Raw genomic sequence first — 23,424 nt, 5'->3', positions numbered from 1 at the left:
TTTGCTAGCAGCTGGCTTGTGGGGGTGAATTGCTTTCCCAAGCCTGGGGGAAGCAGAAAGCACTCTTGCTGTGCTGAGAGGATGTGGTGGGGGAAACCTCTGTTTTTCATTGCAGGTGTATACTGCAAATATTTGCAGAAGTGAAGATTTGGTGCTTCTTCTTGTTTCACACAACAGAAAAGGGAAAAGTGAATAATTTCTGAAGAGTTAAATACTTCCATTGCAAAAAATCTAATAACCTGTGACTGTACCAAAAACTGATAGGCAAACAGCAGGGAGAGATTAGTGTGAAGCCTCTCGTCAGCCTCCATAGCAAAGGTGTCATGTTCCAAGCTGACAGTGGCCTTTTAACTTTGCTGGTGTGTAAGGAAAACTCTTACATGCTAATAGTCAAATTATGATTTCCCATGATTGAAAGGCAGGAGCTACTAAGCATAACAAAGTGAGTTTCCCCTGCTCACTAGGACATCTGCCAGCAACTGTGATCAAATTATAGCTTTCCTTGGCCCACAGCGAGGAGCAAACTGCTTATCCTTGATCAAAAGCACAATCTGCTCGGGTGGAGATGCTTCAATTATTGGTGACAAAAGCTTTTTGAAGTGACAGTCTCAGGATGCCTCAGTGTTCACATATGGGGGAATCAATGACTAATTACAGCAAGAAATAGCCTCAATAATGAAACTGAGAGAGAAGGTGGAGGTCTGAGGTGCAAGCAGCAGGTGTGAGGGTGGCCAGACAAGCAGGACCTGCTGGGGGTAAGGACTGTGGGTGGGGGATGAGACATTTGGGGTTGATCAGTTGCCATGGGATGTGTCTGGCTTTATCATCTGGTTCTTGCTATGCAAAAGCAGCAGAGAGGCCAGCCCAAGAAGTTGTAATGGACAGAGCAGCGTTTCACTGTCATGCCTTGCAAAGGCTTTATCTCCGTCATGGTCCAGTCCTCAGCAGCAGCCCCGGGCTCTCTGTACCAAGCAGAGCCACAGCACAGGAAACCAATTCCATAGTGCTCTAAGGGATGGAAAAACCCAAAATAACTCCTACAGTTAAATGAAATACCATCTTCTTGCCCAACTAAATTCACAGCAAAGGCAGAGAGCCAGTGGAAAGGACAGTGGTAGTTAGGGTTGGGCTACACCTGGGGAAATCCCCCCATCCTTCGAGGTTTATCTGTGAGGAAGGATTTGTGACTAGGATGAGAATGCCTGCTCTCTGCAATCCTCCCTGCTTCCCCGATAGGCATCCTGAGTTGTGGCCACAGGCCTCCTGTCTGCTAGTGGGTGTGGGGAGGACTCATTTCAAAGGGTGGAAGTTACGGCACCCAGATGGATTCCCCTTTGGCAGCAGATGAAAGCTGTGTGGTTTCAGAACAAAGAGCTTGATTTTTGCATGTAGGAAATTAAGAGATCAGCTGAGCAATGTTATACAAGCTGGAGGGGAAGCCTTAAAAGTTAAAAAAAGCACACTATGCTTGGTGCATTAGGCAGTGGTGTTGACTGAGGCATTCTGTGCTAAATGAAGTAGTAATACAGCACAGGTGAGAGCACTGGCCCAGGACAGCAGTGCTGACAGCAGATTATACCTCTTCTACACTGTGGGATATCACTGCTACTAAAAACAGGAGAAAAGTGCTCTGTTTTTTTAAAATAAACCTCTATTTGTGGCTGTTTAGAAAAGGTGGGGGGGGGGGGGGGCGTTGTGTGGAATAATGCCAAGCAATGGTATCTGGCACTTAATGTACAGAAACCAGTAATAATTTTGTACTTTTTCTCAGTTTGGCTGGGTTTGCATGCTGGGAGCTGATTTGGAAGGCCTGGCTAGCATGAGGTGTTTTCTTATGCTTCATGGGCCCCATGTAGGATCCTGTTGATAACACAGCTGAGTCAAATCAAGATTCCCATGGCACTGGCAGTTGAGAACAGCTTTTGGATAATGGCTCTCAGAAAAAGTTTCTGTGCTGTATGTAATTCCTCATTCCATGGGTTTATAAATGTTCCTTGTGCTGCCTCACCTCTCATCCGCCCCAGGCTGCTGCCAGGGCTGTCCCTCACACTGCCCCTCGCTGTTGGTGAGAGTTGTGCTCTCTCTGGAGAACCTTTCCCAGAGAAAGCTCCATTTTCAGGGAGAGGCCGTGCATGGTGGTGTGGCTGGGGAGCCACAGGGCAGCTCCTGGCCCCTCTCCTTGCAGTGGCTGCTCCTCTGCTGCCAGCACCCGGGCACTGCACCAGGCATGGATCTTCTCCTGCCCGCCCCGCCGCCATCAGGCCTCGTCCGATGTGGCCACATCCATCTACCCCACTCCCACACTGCTGGGAACAGGACTGGCATGGCCCCTGTGCAAGCTGGCACCCTGCAGGTGGGTTTGCCTTCTTCAGACCTTTCCCACCAGGCAGAAATGGAGTGAAAATGGTGCTGGGAGAAACACTGAGTCCCGTCCCAGGCGAGAGGGCCCTCAGGGCCCTGAGGCGGCTCCTCGGGATTCCCGCCACTGTGGGGGACGAGGAGAATTTGCTTCCAACCACACTTTGGGGTTTTTGGTACACGCCTTGGTGGCCACACCACATTTTTAGGGGTTACACTGGGCTGCCCCCAGCCTACAGCACCTGCTTGAGGGGCAGCAGGGTTGTTCAGGAGCCCCAGGGGAGGTGACATTTCTGTGCATCAGCAGCCAGGCCTAAGGCAGGGCTCCACGCTTCCCCAAGGTCTGAGGCAGGAACCCATGGATGTGGGGACCTCTGGCAGGAGCCAGAAATGTCCACAGCTGGGCCAGGCTGCAGGCTCACACCTTGGGGAGCTGGTGGTGATGGAGAGCTTGTTGAATTGTGCCATTGGTCCTTGTGCGCATGGAGGTAGAAGAAGGTGAGGGTGGAGGGATTCATGAATAATTAAACTCTGAGACAGAGGAACATATATAATGCATGATAAATTAGTCCAAGTGCAGCAAAGGAAGCATGGGTAAAGTTTGTTTCAACAAGCAGAAAATGGGATGTGACAAGGTATTGACACCAGAACAGCTGTTTGCTAAAATTTTTCATTTATTTATATAGATTTCCTCCCCCTCACAGTTAGGGGTCAGCCTAGAGTGGAACAGAAATCAGCAACAGAGATAGAAAACAAGTTTGGCTCCTGTTGGGTCCCAGTCCAGCACAATCCCTCCCTGGGAGATCTCCCTCCCTGCTTAGTGCTCTTCTTCCCTTTCTGGTAATCTGATGCAATATTTCCTGCCTGGTCACTTGGGCTGCTGTTTGACTGCAGCTAAGGCGGGTAGGGTAATACTCTTAATTCCATGGAAACAGAGAGGCCCATGTTGACTCACTCTAGCCTTTTCTGATCCCAGATTTCCTAAATGTTTTCTTTCTTCTAAACTGTATTTGCTCTTTCAACATAAATTATTTATAAGATGTTACATTTGTTACAGATGGTAATGAGGCTGCCAAGCAGAGAGCATCGACTCTACTGCAGTGTCAAACTGATTTAAGGAGGGGTGTGTGTGTAAATAAAAACCCAGCCCCTTCCTTTTATTGAACAAACCCAGCAGATCTGTTCAAATTCACTTTTCCCATAAATAGCACTAAAGGCCAAAAGCTACATTATTAGGCTTGCAGAGTTGCTTCATCTGAATCAGAGCTCCAAGCAACATGACTTGTTTTTTTTTTCTTTTCTCAGCTGTGAATCCCTTAAGGTCTCCTTTCCTGTGTTAATGAATAAGTCAGGTATCTGTCATGAGAGATCACAAGCCACCATGCACTGGAGCTGTTTTTTACATGTACCTGCCATGCAAACCCCCCAGCATTGACAGAGCTGGTTTCATCCCTTTTGCTCGTCACAGGCTGCTCATGGATTAGGACTGTGTGAAGCAACTAGAGATGAGCACTGCAACTGAATCTTGATCAATTCTTTGATCTTGTCTCTCCTTCCACATTCTGTTCACTCCAAAGCAGCTTTTCCCCTCAAAGCAAGAGCCACAGGATACTGTGCCTGCTGGCCTGCAGTCCTGAGAGGGTATCTCACTTCTCACAGGGGTAGACAATTCACAGGGAAATATTTTTTTCTTACTCTCTTGCAGGCTGCCTTTTTTTTTGTACTCTAGGACCAATGCCTGTTTTCTGCTGCATATTGCACTTGGATTTCTCCATATTTCTGGAGTCCTGACAAGCAGGGACTGCTTAGACTTGAGGTGGTTGCAAAACCAGTCTGAGTTCTTCTGATTATTTTACTGTTTTCTCATATACACGGCCTTTCATCACTCCTTGCTAGAAAAGGTGAAACTACAGAAAGTCACAGCATCCTGCTGTCCTTTGTGATCAGAGTAAGTGTGAAGAACCCTTCACACCCTGTTCTACCCCTGAGTGTAGAACAGTTTTCTCCCAAAAATCAATACATTCTCTTTTAACACTGAGGTCATGTATATATTTAAAAAAATAAATAAGTATTAAGGAACTGTGCAAATACTGAGCCCATAAAACACAGAAAACCAGAATACTGCTGTTAAAAGGTTGACTGCCCAACCCCCTCGCTGAGGACACATGCCTGCCAGCTGCACATCCAGGTGCTGGGGAAGAGGGAAGCAGCTTTTGATCTTGTGTTATAGAGAAGCCCAATGCAGATTCAACAGCCTTAGTTCTAACTACAAACATACACTTCAGTTCCTTGAAGTGTCATAGGCTTCCTGCATGCTGCTGGGCTATCCTAGTGTAAGAAAGTGTTGTAGCTTTCCCAGAAGGAACACCCTAGTTCACAAAGGATAAATGTGCTAAAGAGAATAAAAATGGTCTATGGCCAGGCAAAGCACAAGCATGCTATGGAAACTCCTCACTGAGCAGGTCCAGCAGATAAGCAGAGTTCTGCTTTTTTATTCTTTTTTCCCTTTCTTTTTTTTTTTGGTGTAGGGTTTTTCCCCTTCAGCTGTTGCAATGACTCACTGATTTGCATGGCCACTCTTTTTATGGATTCTGAAAAGCTCTGAGTACACAATTGGGTTGATGAAATGCCCTGTCAGCCATCTCTAATTCAGCTGGATTTCTTTTCTTTCTCTTCCTTCTCCCTCCTAGTGCCTTAATCTAGATGTGCCTTACCACTTTAAAACTAAAGTGGGACACAGAGATGTGAGAGAGAGAAAAGGAAAATTTCTGAACTCCCTGCCCTGTTCCAAATTAATTAGAGCCCAAACCACCTCATATATGTGGAGAAAGCAGCTTAGAAAATGCTCTCCATTACTGAATTTAAGTTCTGGAACTAAAGTTTATGAGGAGTGATAACCAAACCCTGCAGCAGCATTTGTCTGATTTGAGAGTGTTTGACCTCACTCCAAACACAGAGGAGAAGAAAATGTATGTGTTCACCAGGTTTTTAGCACAATGTGCACAATCTCCAGCCTAAACCAACCCAATGCTTGCCATTCATCTAAGCACAGCTGCCTAGATGAATGTTTTTGGTTTTTTTTTTCATTTCAGCTGCGTGAAAATGAAGAAGTTCCTGGAGGCAGACTACTCTGGGAACCTGCTTGGCATCCCTCTCTTTTGTATGTCACTGGTGTGGGTCCTGGCCTGCTGCTGGCTTTGTGCTCTCCTGCTCCCAGAGGTAAGGAGGCTCCTCACCTGCTGTCAAGTGTCCCATGGCTGCTCTGAGGAAGTGTATGTCCAGCTTGGCTGCCTCTCTGCAGCCAAGGCACCGTTTTCTGAAGTTACTGCTTGACAAGCCTCTTTCCAAGACCCAGGGCCCTGTTAGAGGGAGCCCTCAGCATGTACTTGCCCAGGTTGGTGTGCGCTCCTTGCCCAGTGCTGCCCTTGAATGGAAAATATGGCAGCACACCATGGCTCCAGATGGAGCCCTGTGTTTCACAGAGATAGCAGAAGATCCCCAGCTGGAAGAAAGGCCTGTGTGAATTGACATGGGTCTATGCCAATTTACATCAAAGGAAAATCCAGATCATAAATGCTTGCACATGCAGCTTTTCAAGATCAGAGTACAAAGTCCAGGCTGCTGAATTCAGTCAGGCTGTGCCTCTGAGCTGCCTGATTTTAGCATAGTGTGGCTTCTGAGGAGCCTCTTTTCCAGCTCTTCCAATGTAATACAGCCTTCAGAGCTCGGGGGACACATCTTTGGCTTGTTGTCCTTCAAATAGCTGTAGGACCAGCATGAAAGGAGAGGTTTCACATAAATATGGAGAAAGAGAGCAGAGGTCTCACATAAATATGTAAAAATACATCCATATAAACCAGGAGATTAAAGGCAATGGCACGTGAAAACAAACGCCCGTTATTGTTAATGACAGTCTTGCTGACCCTATTCTAATATTCAATTTATTTCAATTTCCAATCTTCATATTCTAATCTTTTTTCCTTATAAATTGCTTTTTCATTAAGAATCCCTTCCCATTTCAAGGTGCAGTGTAGCTTTTTACAAAGTCTTAGCCTTCCAATGGGCAGTCTGCACTGCAGACAATTTTGTCCTCCAGCACATGTAGGTGAGGGTATGCAACATTACTGGTGAAGCCTGGATGGTATTTGCTTTTCATTTGTGTCAGGAAACTGAACAAAATCTTGTGAATATGGGATTTCACCAGGACTGCTGTCAGATTGGGTGGCAACTCAGCTTTGCAGATAAAACACCTTGGTGCAAGATTTCTGAGGAAACAAATCCAAATAGTTTTAACCTCAGAGAGGTTAGGGGAGGTAAATGCCAGCAAGGCAGTAAAATAGTGTGCAGAGACCACCTGTGCTTTTTCTCTACTAAGGTTTTACGGCAAAAATGTGTCATCTGCTGTCAAAATATGTGTGCTCAGACTGGTATCACATAGGCCTGGTCTTATTCAGATTGTTAATTTACAAGTAAAGACCTCCAAAGGCCTTTCTTGACTTGCTTTCACAAGCAAGTCACAATAACATAACTGTCACAAATGCCTTGTCACCTTTAGGATTTACTGTTAGATAACACATAGTAAGACTGATGTTTTTTTCTGGCTTTTTTGGTTTTTCCAAGGAAAGACAAGCCCTAAGGATCCTGGGATGTCAGACAGCTGCTCTGCAAAGCATTGTTGCATACTGGGATATTTTGCTGCTGCTGTAGGACTGGCAGGGTGAAATCAAGGGCTCCTCTGAATGGCAATGAAGTCCAGGGCAAACACGTGGGGCTGAGGACAGGACGGCTTCCCGCAGCCACTGCAGCAGGTCCAGCTCTGGAAGATAAAATAGGGGTAAGGTTTTCACAGTCTCCACTTTGCCCACCATGAACTGTCTGCCTTTGAGTAAAGCAATGTTTTGTGAGCAGTGTCCACAAAAAACTGGATCTGCTGTGCTACCCCTCCAGCAGCATGAATCCACAGCTCCAAATGCCACTGTATTGCTTCCCAGCTCATGAGGCACCTGCCTGACTGATTCCTTTACCCTTGTCAGTGTTTACAATATCTGTGCACCTTTTTTAGCTAGGCAAGCCAAGTGCAAGTTGTTTTTCATGCAGGATGACTCTGTGCAGCAGCACGGGCAGGGGAAAGCTGGAGTTTTGGCAAGCAGACCCTTAGCATGGGGCAAAATGCTCGCCTGCACTCTGATGCTGATTTTCTCCTTTATTGGCTGCTCCCGAGGCTGCAGCCGGAGGAACGGTCTCCTGTGGAACGGCAGCTTTAGACAATTTTATTGGCTGATGAATCTGATCTTGCCTGGCCACCTTCCAGAAGCACTGACTTGCCCGAGATGAGAGTGAGAGGAAGGTTGCTCTGCCTGGGGCTCTAAAGCAATTGTTTGGAGACCAACGTAACACCCATGCCTTGCTGCACGGTGAGTATAGAATCACAGGTCCGTACAGCCGCGTCTATATGCGTAAAGTGCTTCATGATCTGATTGCTGACACAATTAAATGTGCGGCTCCTGTGGACTGTGTCTCGTTTGCTGCTTAATTATGTGAAAATGTACTTGGTAAATGGCTTGCTGTCACAAAATGCTCGATTAACTGTTGCAATGATCTGAGTTAAAACACTGTGTTTGTGTCCTACTCTGGTTATTTCCTGTGCTGCAACCCATTGATTTTAAGCTTTTAGCCATGAGAGAGCAAAATGCAGCTGCGAGATGTTGATATTAAAATGTTTTCTTTGATTTTGTTATTTTGCTAGTGGAAACTCAAAATACCAGAGCTGCTTGCTAATATTTGCTCAAGTCTTTTTAAAATTGCTGATTAATCTTGCCCTTTCTTTAAGGGTAACTTCTGTGAAGTTGGATGCTATGGATCATTTTGCAAGTTGTGCTTTGCCACAGAGCAAAAATAGGGCAGAGCAAAGGAAGGGAATGTTTTTAATGTAGCCCCCAAAGTGTGTGGTGCTCAAAGTGGCAGGATACTGCATTGCACCTACATCAGTTGCAAACAGCTCTACAGATAAACATTTCTGAAGAGCCCCCAAAAATATTGCTACCTAAGGAACTGATGGTTGATCAGCAGCACTGGAACCAAATGAAGGAATGCAGCTTTTTAGACTGCAGCAGTCCTATAATATACAAAGATGCAGTTAATCCTGAGAGTGCATCATACCTGCTGCTTCAAAAATGATACTAAATAACCTGAGTTTCACTCTAACTACCTGCAGCGCCCCTGATATTTGGAGTGGAGTTTGAAAATGTGTATTTTTGACGGCTTTGGGAAACAACATTTTATCACTGTACTGGTTCAAAATACCTCTCTCTAATATTTCGCAAGGATTTTTTAGGAGAGGTGTTGCAGGAAGTGGGGTGTCAGTGTTTTCTGCAAACAGATCCCTGCTGAACATAGTGCTGGGACAATGTAGCTTACCTTCCTCAGAGCTAAATTAAAGTTGAGTAAAGCTATACATAGTCCCCAAAGACTTCCCCAGCTAGAACTTCCCATACTTATGGCTGTGAGTAGCACAACTGTTGATGGCAGTGATGCTTTTCTTCATTCTTCTTCCTGAGGGCCAAGGAGGAGCCTGAGCAACTTCATGATTTTCCTTGGCTGGAATAGCTTTGCAGTACCATACTGGGATGCAATGGGTTCCATAGGGAGTCTGAAATGGATGACATAGGGCTGGCTACAGCCTCTTGGAATGTAGCTGCCTTTCCAAGCTGTGTTGAAGTTACATTTTGAGTACTCTGGGGAGAGGACAGAGTGGGAAGGCCAAGTCTGTAGGTGCAGAACAGACATGAACATTGATTTGCAGCTGTAGTTGTAAGGAGGAATCTCCCCATTATGTCCAAGTGGGGTAGAGGGGAGGCCTCATTTGGTGGAATTCCATCTCTGTTTCAGCTCAGAAGTAAATAACTTCTGAACTGGCTCCCATGACAAGTGGCATGGCAGTCCATGAAGTTATGTGGCCCTATTACCACCTGTGGTTATGAGAATGAATTAGGACCTTGTATTAATAGAAATGATGCAGCAAATATGGTTTAGTTTGACTTTTGTGCATTTGTACCAAGTAGCATTGACAAACTGGTTCTAAATGTCTTCTAAACATTTATTTGGCCCTGTAAATTGTCTAAACTACGTTTTTGCTTGTTCCTGTGTTTCTGCACCATTCCTGTTCCTATTCTTGCTGGCTGAGGCTTCCAAGGGAGCCATGGGAAGCTGACATTCATACTCATTGGATTCCAAACATCCCTTCCAGAAATCACAGGCTCTGTAATTATATGGAAGATGAGGCTGTTTTATACCTTGGTTTATAGATGTGTTTGTGATTTCCTGGGATTTTCTGAATTAGAACTTATCTCAGGTTAAGATTTAAGTTTAACAAATGTGAAAAGCATAGTACTGGCATACCAGCTCAGTACCTGTTTGTCCTCCTGGAGAAGCTTTTGTATTAATGTTAGACATGCATCTATGAAGTTACAATCTGTGGCTGTTATAGCTGTAATAATGAAAAGGGGGAAAAAAAGGAGGAAAAGTGAGTGAAGATGTGAATTTTGCTGGTTTAAGATTTAAATGAGATGCATGGAAGGTAACCCGAGGTAGAAATGGATCTTTGCCACCAAGCAGGATGCAATTTATTTGGAGGGGAATGAGTGATTCTCTTGATTATTCAAAGGACTTTTTGAAAACCTGTTACTGATGTGCTGCTGATGTGTTAAAAAAAATAGTAATCTTGAAAGAGCTGAATACAGGCTGCTTAGTTATTTTTGAGCCTTTGCCATCACTCTACATGCTACAACAGGCAAAATGTTGGTGATTTCTGTCACTGTCAAGCCAAAGGTAGAGGTGTCTTCACTTTGGGCACCATGGAATGGATACCCAAGGAATGCTCCTTGTGCCTGAGCTGTGTTGGTGGTCTCTGTGAGCAGTCCCAGGGAAGCAGGGGTGACCCAGGGCCCTGTGGCAGGGCAGAGGATGAGGATCAGTCACATGGGATGAATTGCCCTTTCCTGGCCTGGCCCTCAGCTTGTACCAAAGGGAAGGCCATAACTGCAGCCATCCTCACAACAGAACAGCAGATTTTTTCCTGTTCTGCTCTCAGTCTGGTGTGGTGCTTTGCACCCTGATTGACTCCCTCAGCCTTGAAATATTGCAAGTTTCTCAGTTTTGTTGGAATAGATAAAAGATAAGGGTAGTTCTAGACATTTAACTTTGAGGGGAGAAAATGGAGAAAAGTAGAAAGAGGAGGCGACTAAAAATAAAAAGCTTGTGATCTATGTTAATGATTGTATTTGGCAATTCTGCAGAAATGAAACCAAGAGAAAACTATGATTCTTTGACTTAAGAAAGCTTTTATCTGGAAATGTTTTGTTTTTAGCTTAAGACCTGAGCTAAGGAAGGGGAAAGACATTGATTTGTATTTTGACATTTTAAAATAGTTTCTATGTAATGCTCTTACAGCATGTTCATTTAGAATGTGGACTTGCAAATTGCAATAGTATTTTAAAACACTTGAAATTCGGAATTACATGTTAACTGTCTGCAGTGATTTTATTTTTATCTTTGTTGAGTTGGTTGGTTAGCTTGGATGTGAATTTGTATTTCTGTATGTGTATATAAACATAATCCCATTAACATGTATGTAAGTAGGAAGCTGGCAGGCAATATGCTTACATATATACCAGCATGTTACTGAGTCATAACATGAAATATTTACTCTCAGAATCCATGTGTAAACTTAATGTGCTGTGGATTCATGCTAGAAATAATAAGGCAAGAAACTGTTTATATTCTGTGATACAGATAGCCAGATCAACAGTGGGAGTGAAAACTGGAATTGTTCTTCCGTTTCAACTACAGCCTGACAAATGGTGCATCCATTTTTCATTGTTAATAAATGGCCCATATGGCATCCTTTGATCACATGCTCTGCAGCTTCTGCAACAGTAAGACATTTATTTTCAAGGAGTACAGAACCTAACAATTGATCTCAGCTTTCTGAGCAAAATATTGTCTCGAGTAAGGGAATGGACACTACCAGAAGGTACCCTAGGTAGCTCATAGTTTTCCAGACTGAAGGCTTGGAGCATCCTGTGCCCACCTCAACAGCACAGCCAGCAACCTCCTCATGTTCCAAATCACACTGGATAAAACCAGGAAGGTCTTTCCCCACTTACAAATTCCATTTTTTCACAGACTATATGAGGATGGCTTTTCCATGGTGCATAATCCAGATTTCAGGAAGCCTGGCATGCAGGGATAGGTAAAAACTAACCAGAGAAGAAATTAAGAAAGCAACACAAAGCAAAGTTAGAATTTCTTTGTGTGTGAGAAATATGTATCATCAAAAAACCCACCAGCCTGATACACACATCCCTTGGAATAAAGACAACCTATTTGCTTTTAATCACATTATTTATCAGACCTTTTAGAAGCAAAACTGAAATCCATAGCCAGGACACCAGCTGGAGACATTCAGGAATATCTCCATGGAAATACCATCTTGGAAAGCAAAGCTTGCTGAAGTTTGCTCATTATTATCTGCAGAGCACTGCAGTCTGGAAGAAAACAGGAGCTAGGTGACATGCTGTTTTCTACACCCACAGTTGCAACAGATGGATGGGTGACAGGACCTCTCCAGAGCAGCTCATGTCCTCCCTTAATGGTGTAGCTCTTGCTGTCACTCTGATTTTAGTGGGCAGACAGTGTCTGGGGCCTTTCTGGGTGTTCCTACCACAAAATGGTAATGATTACATACAGCTCATGCCTTTAATGTAAACTGAAGTGTTTACAAAGCATGTGTGGATGTACACTTCTACTTCACCAAACACAAGAGTTTTCCTCCCTCACGGTGTTCATGTGAACCTCCAGGGATAAGGAGATGCAGGATGGAAGCAGGGGGAAGGGAAAGCCTGTTGGACTCCCCTTGGGAAAGTTTCATCAGTAAGACAGCAACCTGTGGCCACTTGTAACTGCAACACTGTCAGCACCCCCAGAGTAGTTTCAGCTTTTGCTTTGGCAGCAGAAGATGGCAGAAGTGCATAAACTCACTCACCTAGGACCCCATAAAAGCAAAGACTTGTATCCCCTTAACCTTTTGCAAAAGATGGGCACTATATGAAAGCTTAAACCCTAAAGCAGATGGTGCATTTCTGTACCATCAAGCCATGTGCTTGATGAAACATGGCTGTCTGAGTGTGTTCAGATGGGCATTGCTCCTTTGGTGAAGAAACCATTGGCCACTTGTGGGAATCTAGGCTAAAACAGGCTCTCACAATGGACAGCTAGTACAAGGCACAAAGCTGAACAAATTGATCACCACATAAGTAACTGAAGGGGGTGGGGGGAGGATGGGATGACTTTCAAATTTGTATAATGATTTAATTTGCTGCTTTAGTGCTAATATAGAAAATATTTCCCCAGCATATCTGGCTTCTCTTTTCAGCTGACTTCTTAGAAAGAATTTTTTGAGGAAAACAGGCATGTAATTTTCAGACTAGAACACAAAATAGTTATTTTGGTTTCCCTTGAGAGAGTTCTGCAATGTTTCATAAATCCAGATGAGTGCACAGGTTTTAGTGAATATGTAATTTGCCATATGGAATATATGCTGGTCAATACCTCTGTTCTTAGAGGAGATGGTAACCAACAAAAATTATGTCTGACAGGCTGTTCCTTCCTGTGGAATGATCTGTCATCTCCTCAGGTTCTTGTAAGTTGCTGTAGCTCAAGATTAGGGTAAAATATTTAAAAGTTGTCAAAAGCAGCTTTAAAGCCTCTGACCTTCTAGCTTTTAGAAGTGGTTTAGGGGCTTATGATGTTGAATCCTGTAATCACTTTTGAAATGTTTTTCTAGTCCATCTTCCTTGAATGAATAGAAATGTCTATTTCCTACAAGTAAAAAGGGCCAAACTTTGACCAAAAAGCATTGCTGATCATGAACTTGCTGAAATCGGTGAGGAGTAAAATTTGGAATTGACTTGCTGAACTGATAAGATTTGTCAGGGACAGTCATGGGTAATTGCCTCAAACTTTGTAATAGAAAAGATTGTGCTTGGAAAAAAGCATGGTAGGAAAATGCACTTGTCTCAACAAAGGAACAGTGAACACTTGCCCTGTGCAGGGCCAGGAGTTGGACTCAATAGTCTTTATAGATACCTTCAAACTCAGGTATTCTATGATTCCATGATTCTGTGACTTGATTTATTTTCCAGAATCCATGATACAGGAAATGGGAGTTTTATCACAGCAGATTAGGTTTTTATATTAAATGTTCCTGTTTGGTCTGCAAACCAAACCTCATTCTTCTTGATCTTATTTAATATGGTGGACACCGAAGTTTAATATATAAAAAAAGGAAGTATTAATTTAATTTCTTACCCCCCTTTTATAATACAAGGCTCTGGCTGGGTGGAAGAACAAAAAAATGATGCATGAAAACATGAATGGTTTGTGTTCATGCTGATGTCCATGCTGGCTCCAATACAGAGGCATCACCCTTTCCATCAGGATGTCACAGAAATGCCCTGAAGATCCTACATGGAGGTGACTTCTACATGAAAACCAAGCTAACAAACATGACCCAGTCAAGTGTGTGATAAATATAGATACTCACTGCAGCAACTTGCACCAACACAAGCTCTGAGTCTCAAGTAAGACACGTGGATGTGTCTCAGCAGTCAATCCCTCCTCTGGGCTGCAGTTAAGCTGCCCTGGCTCCCAGGTTATTGCATCTGCACAGTCCCAGGAAAGGTCTTGTCTGTGTGAAAGATGGTTAGATTTCTGCAAAATGAAATGAAAAGGAAATTAATACTGAGTAATCTGGGAGATGTCTTTCTATCCAGGCTTTATTAATGATTTTTCCTTCTGTGGTTATTTACATACATTTACAGAGCCCAGCAGAGCTATTCTTTGCTCTGGTTTTGTCTCATAAAATTCCAAAGCATAGAACTGCCATTTAGAGATGAAATGGTGTGATGTAATTTAACTATAGGCTTAATTAACACTTGCAGTCTGTCTTTAATAGGTGGGCTTAGGATATGCAATTTTGCCTTGTAATAACACTCAGTTTTGCTTTTTACATCTTTCCTTTACCACTGTAGCAGTGGAAAAGGAGCTGATGTACTCTTTACTTGTCATGTGACCTTGCAGCTCCACAGTGGGACAGGGAATGCTCTGTTCAAGAAAAATCAGTGTTTTGGGGGAAGGACTCAGCAAATTAAGTGGAAGCCTGTTTTTGATAAAGGCTGATTCATGCCAGTGGGAAGATCCTCATACACTGTGGAGCAGCACTATGCTGATCTCAACAGAGCTGCTTTGTTTGATGGGGTTAAAAATCTTGTCTGAAGTGTGTGTGATTCTCTTCTGCCGATGCAACTATCACCACTGTGCCTGGGAAAGGTGCCCCTCTCTCCTCCTCTTCTCTCTTTATGGCCTAGCAACCCTACAATGCACTGTTTGTCCCCTTTGTATTTTGAAGGTTGCCCTCGCTCACGTGGCGAGCTGTGTCTGTGGCTCAGTGTTGCTCCTTGTGTGAGCTTTGACACCATGAGCTTGGCAGCAGAGACAGCACAGCAGCACTGGCTTTGCTGCAGCTTTACTGCCTGCAATGAGACCCCAGGGCCTGGTTTGCCCAGCTTAGCCCAGGCTGCCATCTCTCTGCTCACTCTGTTTGCCTCCATGTAGCAAAACTGTGCTTTCCTCCCTGCAGCAAGGCATGTCGAGGTGGTAGGAGTTATCCTGGGATGTGCTCCCCTGCTGGCAGTGGCTTACCATGGTACATTGAACTGGGCTGCTTCTTACACGTGGGAGCAGGACAAGCCTGTCCCCGTGCTGCTGCTCCTGCTCAGTTTATAGTTTTAAAAGGCACAGTCTGCTTGAGTAGCCCTCCTTCTCTGTTTGTAGGTTAGACAGAAGTCCCTGTGGGTCAGCTTTACATCTTCAGCTGTAAATGTAGGTCAGCTGGCTGCTGTGCAGAGTGTTCCTTATCCTTAAAAGCACAGGTCCTCACACACAGCTTCACAGTACATTGCCTTTGCTGGTCTGTAAGGAAGCTCATTTTGCCAGCATAGTGAGGGGTGCAGCTGCTGTCCTGACACTGGCAGTCCTGCCAGCATGAGAGCAGAGTATTTATCAGTCTAGGCGGAGCAGATGTGTAATGAGAGCAATTTCTGCTATTTCTGGCACTTTCCTTTAGTAATGAGAGATTCATATCAGGCCTGGTAATGAAATTAATTATCACAGAATGTGACAGTGCCTGTAAATCAAAGCAAGTCCTTCAGTTCTTCTGTGCCCAGGCGCTGTTTGTTCTGATACTAAACCTAAGATTTACTCCTTCCTGAATCCTAGAGAGCCCATCAGAAATCTAAAATCTGGGAAAGATTCTCAGGAGATCACAAGGAGCCAGTTGGGTTCAGTTACACTGTTGCTTCCTTCACAGCACACATTTGGTTTACACATCCCTGCCTGCAGGCTCTAATCTTGGCTGTGACACTCATTATGCTTTGCATTTTTTTTAGCCCGGTTTCCTAGGAAGTTGAAGCTTATGTAATCCTTATGCAAAAGGAATAGCCCTGAAAAGTTTCCTAAAAACAATGGGTTCATGAATCAGTTGCACACAGAAGAAGGTGTCTGCTGCAGAGCTTCCTTGGTCCGTGGCTGCAGGGACCCTCCATCTGCTTGCAGAACCATGGCAGGGTATGACTGGGGCTCTGGGTGACCTCCAGAGATCCCTTCTGTCCTCAACCATTCTGTGATTCTGTTGTCCATGAAGCACTAACATTTCAGCAAACTTCAGCACAGAGGGACAGCTCTCAAAGGCAAACAGGTTATGACAAGTTTGAGAGGAAGGCTGTGGCATGACTGTGCTTGCAACCACCAAGTTCATGATCCTCCAGAGCCTCTGGTGGTTGGTGGATAGAGAAGGGAGTAAGAGGATACACTGGAGGAGAGATGTGTGGTGGACCACTGTTAGGTGGTCTGTGGGAGATAAGGAGGTGCTGCATCAATGCACAGGGTCCCTCAAGACTTGATCACTTCTCCTGGCAAGACACCTTGTCTGCAGTGCTTAGAGAGAAGGGGATGCAGATGTGGCTGTGGTAGTTAAGCAGGAAAAGAGTGTGGTCCCTTTTGTGGATCTTACATTTGCTGTCAACACAGCAAATTTGGGGAGACATGATCAGTGGGGACAGCAAAACAAACATAATCTGTTAATAATATTGTAATCCCTCTGCTCAAAGATAGGTTGTCAAATTTCTCAGTGAATAACTATCTTTTTAAAAAACTCAAACTCCTACAAAAAATGAAACTAATTTTCCCCCAATATCTTTATTACTGAGACTTAATTTATTTCAATAAAGCAGTAATATATTTATTTGGCTACCAGGAAGAGTAAAACAAATTCAGGAAAAACTAAGAAAAGGGGTTTTTAAAAATGAAATATCTTGCATTTTAAAAAGAAAATATCACTGTATAATAGATAATTGAGACTACATGAGATGAAGTAAAATCCCATTAAAATTTGTTTGGTTTCATTGCTTCAAGAGAAGGATGTTACTTTATCCTGCTCATGAATATTCAGTTCCTTTTTTTTTTTTTTTAACTGCCTCCTCCTCCTTGAGCACAAACCAGAAATGCATAACCTCACATGGGAAACTGAAATACAAAATTCTACTTTAAAAACCACTGCTAAATTGATGCCACTTTAATAAGCCATTTGCAGGGCTATTTCACTTACTAGAAAATATCCCTGAAGGGCATCCTTTCAGTCATCCTGACCTGTTAGCTCTGCTGAGGCAAGCTGTCTTTGTCCTCAAAATAACAGGAATATCTAAAGCTTTGAAAAAAAAAGTACCTCAAAAGCCTGAAATGCAGGACTTTCACGTAGCATCATTTGGTGGGTGCTGCCAAAGCCAGTTGAGTTCACCACCTGGTGGGCACCCAGCCCTGTGGAAGGTATCAGTGACATCTCTTGGTCACTTGTAAGGACAAATGCCATTTCACCAGCATTCAACTGTAAGTAAATACATGGTGCTCGCAGAGAAGTTAGTTACCATTTTTCTGCAGCAGAGAATTGGGCCATTTGGAGCTTTAACCAATTTTCTTTCACAAAATTACACAAGAATGAAATAGGGTTTCATAAGGGAAACAATGTAGCATTAAATATGGCTTGTCCCTCACCTCCCCAAAAGAAACCAAAGACATTTTTGATTTGACAGTATACATAAAAACCCTCATTTTTTGCCTAATTTCCTTAACCATAACTAGCAAATATGCAAGACTAACTCTATGTAGCTAGCAGTCATTTCCATGTGGTAAAAGAGGCATTTCTGGTCAGATGTTAGAGTACTGGCCCAGGGAAATGACAGGAGTGTTTGATCAAGGGCCAGTGCTGAGAATATATCACCAGTCTGGTGGTGTGACAGGCTGCCCAGACTGCAGAGCAAGGCTGAGACAAACCTGTCCAGCTTGGCCCCGAGTTCAACCATCAAAAAATCACTGGCAGGATATCTGCAGCTTTCTGCTTTGTTGCTCCTTGTTCTGCCAGCGTGGGATTTGTTCATCCCCTGTCCCTCGTGATGTAGGAGAATCTGGTTTGCCAAGCTCATCAGCTTCCTCTGAAAAAGGCATTTCTGTCCTGGCCATGGCTGGATGCAGAGTAAGATTTATCTGAGCTGCCAGAGCTGAAATGACTGGAGACATGTTATTGTATTTCCAGGGAGAGTCCCATATACTGACTGTGTGTATCAGCTGGATCACATCCCCAGAATCTCTGGGAAAGAGAAGAAAATGGCACCCCTCTGAAGAGAGGATATCTGGGTTGGCATGCACAAGGATCGGTCAGATGCAACACAAAAGGGTGCAGTGTATGCTCAGATCCTCCTGAGCAAAGAGATGTCAGAGGGTTCTTCCCTTGAAAGGGTCTGCAGAGAAACATTCCTCTAAAAATGCTTGGCTGGAAACACATTTGCTATTATAATCTACTAAATAGATGGGAACAAGATTTCGTCAGGAGTTCTGATGGATCTAGACAGATTCAGAGCTGCAATCAGACTGTGACTTAACCAAATCATGTCTTCTTTGACTCCTCTAGGAACAAGTCTAGGAGCAACCTAGGAGGTTGATTGGCTTTTGTTACACAAGTCTATTTGGGCAGCAGTGAGGATGAGCAGGGAGCAGATGTTCAGGAGCAGTTTCCTCAGAGAGGAAAGGGCGTTTTCTTGTGCTGCTCGAATATCTTGAACGGTGATGGGGAAGGTGCCTGGGCTTTTATGATTACTGCAAACATGTCCATAGAGCAGGAGCTGGGAGGAGAAAGGAAAGCTTTAGCACTGCCTGCTTTGCTGTCACCTGAGAGTCAGGCTGCCAGCAGTGAGTGCTGACAGTGGCTGTTTTAACTCAGACTCTGTCAAGGTTTTGAAGGTGGAGGGAATGTGCTTTTAGAGGCAGGGCAGTGACCTGGAAGGAAGCAGCAGAAGCACTGGCAGCAGATGAGATGTGGGTCAGAGGCAGCACAGAGCAGAAGGTCCTTGCTGAGCCAGGGTTGTCTGGCTCAGTTGGAGGTGGGTGCAGGAAGAAAATGAGATGTTTCTACATGGCCACTTCTCTGTGCTATGATGTAAGAAGAGGAGGGAGTTCTCCTCAGGCATTTGAACCAGCTGAGCTGTACCATGGGGAAAGAAGTCAGGTGCAGCTGGTTTCTAGAGTATTCTCACCAAAAACTGTAGTTTGGGAGGTGTCTTGCCTCCTGCCAATGTGCTGGGAGGAGTTCCTTTCCCATGCCACCCGACTGCCGCCTGTGGATATTGGCAGTGTATGTTGCCATGAGAGGATGCCGTGTAGGAACACCCAAATTGCTTCCCTTGGCTGTTTCTGGGTGCCAGGAGCAGTACAACTGCCTTAGATCATCCCCAAATGTGGGCCAGTTAGCTTGCATTACAAGAACAACATGGTCAGGAGGGGAACAGTATCTGGAGGCTGTGCTGCTGGTAGTGCTTGGTTTACCTCACCCATCCCTGCCCAGCTGTGCATCCTGCTGAGGATTCTCTTATCAGAGGCAACAGCACATCTGAGGCTCTGCTGCATGGGAGTCAGCACTGGGGGTGGAGGATAAGCAGATAAATGTAATCTTTACATGAAAAAGGCTAATCAATCACTGAAACAACTTATCAGTGCTTGTGGGGACACTTCACCTCTTACAATTGCTAAGTAAATATGATGTATGGGTTTTTAAAATATAAAATACATATACATGAGTTCAGTGACATTTTCTGCCTTGTTCCAAACAAAAAGCCAGACTATGACTAATGATGATTTCTGGCCTCACAGAAACAACTCTATACATAATTTATAGAGTTCTAATAAATATTTGATGTTTACTATTAATTTTCTCTTGAAATATGTCTTATGTCTAATACTTATGTCTGGATCCTTCTTTTTGTACACAAATAAATTTGGTAACAAGTTGATTCCTCATAGCCAGTGACCTTCATTTATTCTGGCATAAAACAACTAGTATTTTTCCAAGTCTTCCACAATCTTACAAAATTAAGGATGGAAAGCTGAAGGGAAGTCTTGGAGTCTACAATTGCTACAAACTTGAGGACCCGATGTGAAAAAAATGGTATCCTTAATATTAGCAGAGTTGAGCATGACCAAATATGAATTGCAGAAAGATCGGGATTTGTGTAAATTAGCAGACTTTGAATATGAATCCAAAATCCACTGAACAGTCTGGAGTATTTTCTGAGGAAGCATTTCACCTTGTTTCAGGCCCATTTGGGTCTCTTGCTTCTTTTCCATACACCTGCTCATTGCTCCCAGGTGTGGCAGTCAGTGTCAGGGGCTGTTTTTAAAGATGACAGGCTTTATTTTTCTAGGATATATCTTTGTGTAGGTTACTAGTGATTTCCAGGAGGCAGCTCACCAGGACTACCCAGAGTAGCTGGATCTGGGTTTTTTGGCCTTTTGGTGTGTGCAGCTGCTGCTTTCCACATGCCTCAGCAAATGTGGAATTGGAACCAGGTTCCACTTTGGAGGGGACTGAGACAGGAAGGAAGGCTGCCTGCAGTGCCAGTACACCCTGCAAAAGGAGCAGGAGGGCCAAAGGCATCAAATTTTGGGAGTGGGCAAGATGCCCAGACAGGAGCACAATTATTCATTGCCTTGGCTCTGCTGTATTTGTAGTCAAGGAATTTTATAAACACCTTGTTCATGGTCAAGTGTGTTGTCTTGTTAGTGACAGCCTTATGTCATATCCCACAGTTAAAGGCCTTTATCAAGAGCTCTGTAAATTAAATTGCTACTTTACATTAGACTTTTTTCCAGTGGCTGTGAATTCCTTGGAGGTGCTTTGCTTTGTTAACAAGAGGAGTGTGTGCTCTGCCAGAAGCTGAGAAGAAATAGGTTATGAATTCTGGAGGATAGGATTTCAAAAGCCCTTGCAGCTGCTAAGGTAGAGTTTAAACCTTTTCTGCTTGGGCCTTGCAAGTGCTGTGCTTGCCAGGTTGGCCCCTGGCCTAGGAATGTCAAACATCAGTTCTCACACACTCATTTTATGCCTTGTGGTTTCCTGGGGTGTCCACAGAGGGAACACACCACTCTGTGCTCAGACACTGGTCCCAGCAAAGGTCCAAATGTGTAAATTTAGGCCCACTGTAAGCTTTTTGCAAAAACTCTTATAAACTCAACAAACTGAACTCTCAAGTGCTAGAAACATGAATTATTCTACTTAAATGATTTCCAATTACTTCAGGATTTAAGCCAGGCATAGATAAAGCCAGCAATGTAGTGAAGTAAATTGAGAGAACTGGATTTCAGTTATTTTTAATTTGGGCAGCTGAGCCCTTCTATCAAGCAAAACACAATCCTTTCTTTAGTTGTTTCTGGACATGCCTAGAAGCACTAATATTTTTGCAGCTTGATTTTTAGCTTCTTTTCACCTCGTGTTCCCTCTGCCTTGAAGAACAGTGTATACCCTTAGCCATGACATTTAAACATGCAACCCTCTTCTTTGGCCTCACACTAGAAGTATTTTTATTAGACAATTGTCAGTGTCATAGTTTACTTAACAAAGTAAAAACTCACTGTGGTAGAATATAATCTCAGCCCTGGTGTGACTGGGTGTGCTCCATGGCCCTGTGCAGTCTGTGGTGGGAAGCTAGGATAGCTGTCCTCAACTCACAGCAGTTTTGAGATTACAATTGAGATATTGGCCATTCACAGAAGAGAAAATCCTGCCAAGGAGGTTTTATCACTGTTTGCTCTCAGTACTTGCCCCAGATTGAAGGGCTGGCTCTGGAGCAGGTAGGATGGGGAAGAAGGAAAACTCTACTATGACTCCCTTTGGGAAGTCCTTGTGTCTTCTGAGTTTACTGTTTTAGAGATTGAATTTTGCTGCATTTGTAAGTCAACAGTGGAGCAAGAATTAATTTATCTTTTTTTTTCACTGTGTTACAGGAAAAGCCAGCTTTACCTCCTTTATGTGATTGTTTTTAGGATGTTGAAGAAGTGTTTGGCAAAAGAAGGACAATTTTCCAATTAAATATAAAATCAGGTCATATACCCAGCTCTTTCTCAGATGGCTGTCAGTCTGTATAGCTACATGCCAGGCAGTGTTGTGTAGTGCCTTGCTGGTAAAAAGCACTTAAACCAGTTTCTGCATGCACCCTTTTTGAGGACTTGCTTTAAATCCTTTCAGTTAAACAGAGTCTTCTTGTAGGGATGTGAAATCTGGTGAACCTCTGCATGAAAGCCTTAATAACCAGGATATAACTGTCTCTTTTAGTGAGATTTGTTGCAGACCAAATTAAATCACTGGAGGAAGTTCAGCTCTCTTTCTGATAGCACTCCCTTAAGGATAAGTGATTTTACACTTGAATATAAAAACTACAACATTCTCAAAATGTTTGGCATTAATGGGAATGTAATCCCATTGAAATCAATCATGAAATGATCTTCATTTTAATGAAACTAATTCTAAAATGCCATCTGAGAAAAGCCTTCCAGACAAAATTTTAACTCTACAGAAGTTATTTTACTTTGCCAGACTGAGACACTGCTTTATTTAACTTTAGTTTGACTTTTCGTTGGTAGGAATCTTCCCATAGTCAGTGAGAGTGAGCATTTCCAGAGGGCAAACCATTGTAGCCACCAGTGATACCCTTTTTAAAACAGGATTAACTACTCTTTCAAGGTTTGTGTTGCTGTGCATTAATTGGGTTTTTATGCTATTGACTATATAACTATAGATACCTGTAATTCACCCCAAGTGTTTAATTCTTTACCACATATGCTTAGGTGCTTATAAAAAGGGTTCAACTTAGTCTGTCTGTCAAAATGCATGTAGATATAGTTGCAGCTCATACCAGAGGTGAATTTAATTTAAAACAACTCAGATTAGCCATTTTTAAAAAGCCTCACCTTGATCACTGCCAATTTTCTAGGCAATGAATAAAATAATACTGTCATTTCTGCTTAACTTTCCCTTACATATTGCCTTTGCTATTCAGAGGTTTTTCTCTTCACTGGTTTTGTTTGTTTGCTTTCTCCTCTGTACTCCCAGGGAGCTGTAAGCTCTTGCAGGGCAGTGCTGGTTTAAATCAAGTTTAAAGCTTAGTGAATTCAGGTCTCTGAAATGTTCGTCTCAACGACCTCCACTGCAATGTTGTGACTCTCCCTAGTGCCAGTAGCAGTCACACACCTCAGGTCTTGCATATTGTTTTGAAAATACTGGAGCAGATTTAGTCTTTTAAGACATATTGTACTTCCTTAATTTCTTGGATGATTTCCCTTTCTGAAAAATGTGCTAATTTCTGTGCATATAAACACTTGCTGTGGAAGCAGCAGAAAGAAGCAATCTCCTGTAGTTATTTTGTCAGGGTTATAAGTGCATGAATCTTGTTGAGCAAAAATAGCCAATTGAAAATCAGCAAAACACTTTGAAAATGTGTGTTGATTTTGCAAATAATTCAGGGAATAGGGGGGAAAAAAGTCTCATCACAATATACCTCAAGTCCTCTTGACCAGTATATCCTTTCTAATCAGACATTAAGTTACCTGTAGACCTGAGTAATTTTATCT

The 23,424-nt window shown here is 43.4% G+C and overlaps 1 protein-coding gene across 1 annotated transcript in view; it reads left to right on the top strand.

Annotated features, from left to right (window-relative positions):
- Positions 1-7,593: 7,593 nt before the first annotated feature.
- OSBPL5 (oxysterol binding protein like 5) overlaps positions 7,594-23,424 on the top strand; it is a 172,568-nt gene continuing 156,737 nt past the window's right edge. Inside the window, exon 1 of the mRNA XM_064425268.1 lies at positions 7,594-7,772. Coding sequence (XP_064281338.1) covers positions 7,758-7,772 — 15 coding nt within the window. The 5' untranslated portion in view covers positions 7,594-7,757. The remainder of the gene's footprint in view (positions 7,773-23,424) is intronic.

Source organism: Passer domesticus, chromosome 6, assembly GCF_036417665.1.
Source record: "Passer domesticus isolate bPasDom1 chromosome 6, bPasDom1.hap1, whole genome shotgun sequence".
In the NCBI taxonomy this organism is placed as follows: Eukaryota; Metazoa; Chordata; class Aves; order Passeriformes; family Passeridae; genus Passer; species Passer domesticus.
Note: the sequence above shows the minus strand (reverse complement) of the source record. Positions and strands in the feature narration are given on the sequence as shown.